General features: G+C 48.4%; 1 protein-coding gene across 1 annotated transcript in view; it reads right to left on the bottom strand.

The window, feature by feature from the left end:
- Positions 1 to 2,097: 2,097 nt before the first annotated feature.
- AKR1A1 (aldo-keto reductase family 1, member A1 (aldehyde reductase)) overlaps positions 2,098 to 4,167 on the bottom strand; it is a 12,112-nt gene continuing 10,042 nt past the window's right edge. The window contains exons 5-9 of the mRNA XM_010847851.1: positions 3,962 to 4,157; positions 3,430 to 3,629; positions 3,109 to 3,181; positions 2,883 to 2,969; positions 2,098 to 2,261 (exon numbers count right to left, since the gene is read on the bottom strand). Of these exons, the coding sequence (XP_010846153.1) occupies positions 2,196 to 2,261; positions 2,883 to 2,969; positions 3,109 to 3,181; positions 3,430 to 3,629; positions 3,962 to 4,157 (622 nt within the window). The 3' untranslated portion in view covers positions 2,098 to 2,195. The remainder of the gene's footprint in view (positions 2,262 to 2,882; positions 2,970 to 3,108; positions 3,182 to 3,429; positions 3,630 to 3,961; positions 4,158 to 4,167) is intronic.

Genomic DNA, 4,167 nt, shown 5'->3' with positions numbered 1-4,167 from the left:
GCTGTTATTTCTTCTTCTTGTTGTTTTTTTTTTGATAGACAAGAAGGGGATATATTTAGAGAGAAACACATTCCACAGAGCATGGGCCATCTCAGAAGGCAAGAGCAGCCGTGCTGAATTTCTAAGATACAAATTATGCCATGTTATTCCTGCTTAAAACTCTTCCATAGCTTCCTGCTGCATTCAGGATTAAAAAACCTAAACTCTTAACCCAGTCTCCTAGGCTTTCCAGCATCAGGTCCCTATCTTATTCCAGCGTTATTTCATGCTATTCCACACACCCCACCATCCCCACCTCGTTTTCAGTTTGTCACAGAAGGCTTCTTTAGGTTTTTCCAATAGTTTCTTCCAGTTACAAAGTTTTCCCCCAAGCTATCCAATTTGCATGGAACACCATTACCACTCTCACCTCTTTTAACAAATTATCCCCTACTCATCCTTCAGATCTTAGCCAATTAAATCAGTAGGCTTCTTGCTCTGCTTTTTCACAGCAGTTCTCCCAACTGTAATTAAACTAATTATGCAATTACTTAGTCCGTCTCAAGTAAACTGCAGGGACCTGTGTCTTAGTTATAGCTATATCCCCAGGGCCTAGCATTTGTGTCTAACCCATATAAGGACTCCATTAATATCTTCTGAATGAAGAGCAATGGTTCAACTAGAAAACTAAAATGAGTTTTGTATGATTGGAGTTTAGAGGGTTTTTCCAAAAACCCTCCTAAAATCTCAGATGTCTCTGGTGGGACCATAAATTATGTAAGATAGGACCTTAGGTACAGTGACAAGTTTTGGTGCTGACTCTGCCTCCTTCAGGTAGCCTATGCACATTGACTATAGTGTCTGAGAGAAAAAGCCTTTGTCCTGATTCTCCAAGCTGGGACTCCCAAACTTCAGAATTTACTTTTGAGAGTCCCTTGAACTGCAAGGAGATCCAACCAGTCCATTCTAAAGGAGATCAGTCCTGGGTGTTCTTTGGAAGGAATGATGCTAAAACTGAAACTCCAGTACTTTGGCCATCTCATGCGAAGAGTTGACTCATTGGAAAAGATTCCGATGCTGGGAGGGATTGGGGGCAGGAGGAGAAGGGGACGACAGAGGATGAGATGGCTGGATGGCATCACCAACTCGATGGACGTGAGTTTGAATGAACTCCGGGGGTTGGTGATGGACAGGGAGGCCTGGCGTGCTGCAATTCACGGGGTCACCAAGAGTCGGACACGACTGAGTGACTGAACGGAACTGAATTCCTAAATCTAGGCACTAACTAGGAGGAGGGCCAGGGTGTGGGAACTCAAGACCCATGCCCAGCAGGGCCAAGAAACCACAGGACTCTGATCTCAGTCCATAAATGACTAATTTTTGTTATTCTCACAAAGACTACTCTGGGGCGGCATGCGGTGCTAATAGATGCCACTAGATGGCGATACTCCACTTACAACCAACCTAGACAGCATATTAAAAAGCAGAGACATTCCTTTGCCAACAAAGGTCCGTCTAATCAAGGCTATGGTTTTTCCGATGGTCATGTATGGATGTGAGAGTTGGACTATAAAGAAAGCTGAGCGCCGAAGAATTGATGCTTTTGAACTGTGGTGCTGGAGAAGACTCTTGAGAGTCCCTTGGACTGCAAGGAGATCCAACCAGTCCATTCTAAAGGAGATCAGTCTTGGGTGTTCATTGGAGGGCCTGATATTGAAGCTGAAACTCCAGTACTTTGGCCACTGATAGGAAGAGCTGACTCATTTGGAAAGGCCCTGATGCTGGGAAAGGTTGAGGGCAGGAGGAGAAGGGGACAACGGAGGATGAGATGGTTGGATGGTATCACCGACACAATGGACATAGGTTTAGGTGGACTCCGGGAGTTGGTGATGGACAGGGAGGCCTGGCGTGCTGTGGTTCATGGGGTCGCAAAGAGTCGGACATGACTGAGCAACTGATCTGATCTGATCTGATGAAAGTGGAAATGGACTTCAGCTACATGCTTGTTTCTCCAGAACCAAGAAAATAAGGGGGTTTGGGCTCAGGGCAGGTAACACCCAGCATCCCAAAGAGAAACAATTTCCATACCAAGTCTGACCAGACAATAAGACAAGCGAGTAGCATGGATGGATACTCCAAGGGCTTTATTAACTCCTTTCTGTAGACAGCAGGACCTTACAGCAGAGAGATGAAAAGGAAGCCAGGAAGCTGTGGTCTCAATATGGGTCATTGAAGGGGTACAGAGGGTGCCCTGCATCTCTTGGGACCCTCTTCCCATCCACCTGGAAAGACAGACAGATGACTCCATTAGCAGGAGTTGACATTCCCGCATCCTGCCCGTCCTCCTAGTTCCAGGACATCTTTTCCCAAGAATCTTCCTGAACAGCCTCACCTGTGTACAGCACTATGACAGATGTCAGTGACAGGGACCTAGCCTCAGAGAATGCCACAGTACCAACAGCATTCCAGCACCAAACCCACAGCCTGGTACATGGCTGACTCTATCCCCAAGAGTTTACAGTCTCAGCTGGGATAAGGAACTATTTATTTCCCTTTCTAACAAGGTTGAGAACGCCCCATTTACACTGAGAAATTGTTACGTGTCAGGAACTGGGATCATTTTACACAAAGGAAGCTAAAGCTTAGAGAAGTTAAATCACTTGCTCTAGGTTACAAGGTATTGAGAGTCAGGACTGGAACTCACAGGCTAACTGCCTTATCCCTGAATCAGATTCCTTCTGGGAGCTCAATAAATAAAAAACAGCCCACTGTGTCCAGGACAGCAATCCTACCAACAATACCATCCTGCCAAGCCTCTACTCAGCAATATGGAGGCCAGACTTAGGCCAGAATCCTGCCCCGAATCTCAGATTCCCTGATTCTGGGGGGTGATACACACTCACCGTAAGCATGGGCACAATGAATCGCAAATTTTTATTCAGGGCATCCAGCTGCTTCATCTCCTCTGGGCTAAAGGTGAAGTCAAACACCTGGGAATGGAAGGCGGGGGTCAGGAAAGCCACTTTTGTGAGTGGAAGTTGGGGTTCCAGATCACTGCCTTCTTAGCCAGAGTCAGGGTCAGACTGTGTCCCAATGGGCTAAAGAAGACAGGACAGACACATCAAGTACCTGGATGTTCTCAAGGATACGGGAAGGTGTGACACTCTTGGGGATGCAGCTCACTTTCCGCTGGACCTGCCACCTAAGTGGGAGACGGAAGTAAACGAAACAGTCACTACTCATGAGCATTTTGTCCTCCATGCAGCCTTCTCTGAGCTCCTAGAGCCCCAAGCCCCACTGGAAGAGGGAACGAGCCTCAGAATGGCCTCTCCTAAGATGACACGGCAAGATTCTCAGCCTCATTCAGGCATTTGGAACCCCTCAACCCGTGCCTCCCAGCCCAGGAGCCCTCTCCCTAACCTGACTGTCTTTCCCTAAGACTGCTCATACCTGAGCAAGATCTGAGCTGGAGATCGACCATGCTTTTCTGCCAGTGCCAGGACCACTGGCTCCTTAAGCAGGACAGGCTCCTCAGGATCACGCCACGCACGATCAGAGGAGCCCAGAGGGCTATAAGCAGTCACCTCCAGGTTTCGTGCTTGGCAGTGGGCAATCAGCTCATTCTGAGCCAGGTATGGGTGGCATTCCACCTAAACCAAGAAACAACCTATCACCAGGGGTGGCCGCAGCTGGCTTGTGGTGGCCCCACCCGGACACACACATTCTGACCAACCCTGAATTGCTGACCCCCAGTTCCCCTCACGCTGCTTTTCTCACTCTCTAGACAGTTTTCCATTGTCTATTTCATTCTCTTCCCACACTTCGGAGGATTTCTGCACCAACACTTCTGACAACTTTCTAGCTATTTCCTGAAGTAAACTCATCATCTGCTCACTCATGTTCATTTACACACACGCACGCACACACACACACATACATGCATACCATCCCCAAACCAACTGATCTGCTTTGCTGTGCTCACCTGCAGGACAGCTGGGCGTACAGAGGCCACACTGAGCACATCGTCAATCTGCCGACTGTTGAAGTTGGACAGGCCCAGAGCCCGCACCAGCCCCTTAGCCACGAGTGCCTCCAGAGCCCTCCAGGTCTCCTTGTAGTGGGTGGAGTCATAGCGTATAGTCCCATCAGCATTCTTAGGGAAGGGGCTGTCTCCCCGCCTGAGTGAGA

This window comes from Bison bison, unplaced genomic scaffold (assembly GCF_000754665.1).
Source record: "Bison bison bison isolate TAMUID 2011002044 unplaced genomic scaffold, Bison_UMD1.0 scf7180017864256, whole genome shotgun sequence".
Lineage (NCBI taxonomy): Eukaryota > Metazoa > Chordata > Mammalia > Artiodactyla > Bovidae > Bison > Bison bison.
This window is presented reverse-complemented; position numbering and strand designations above follow the sequence as displayed.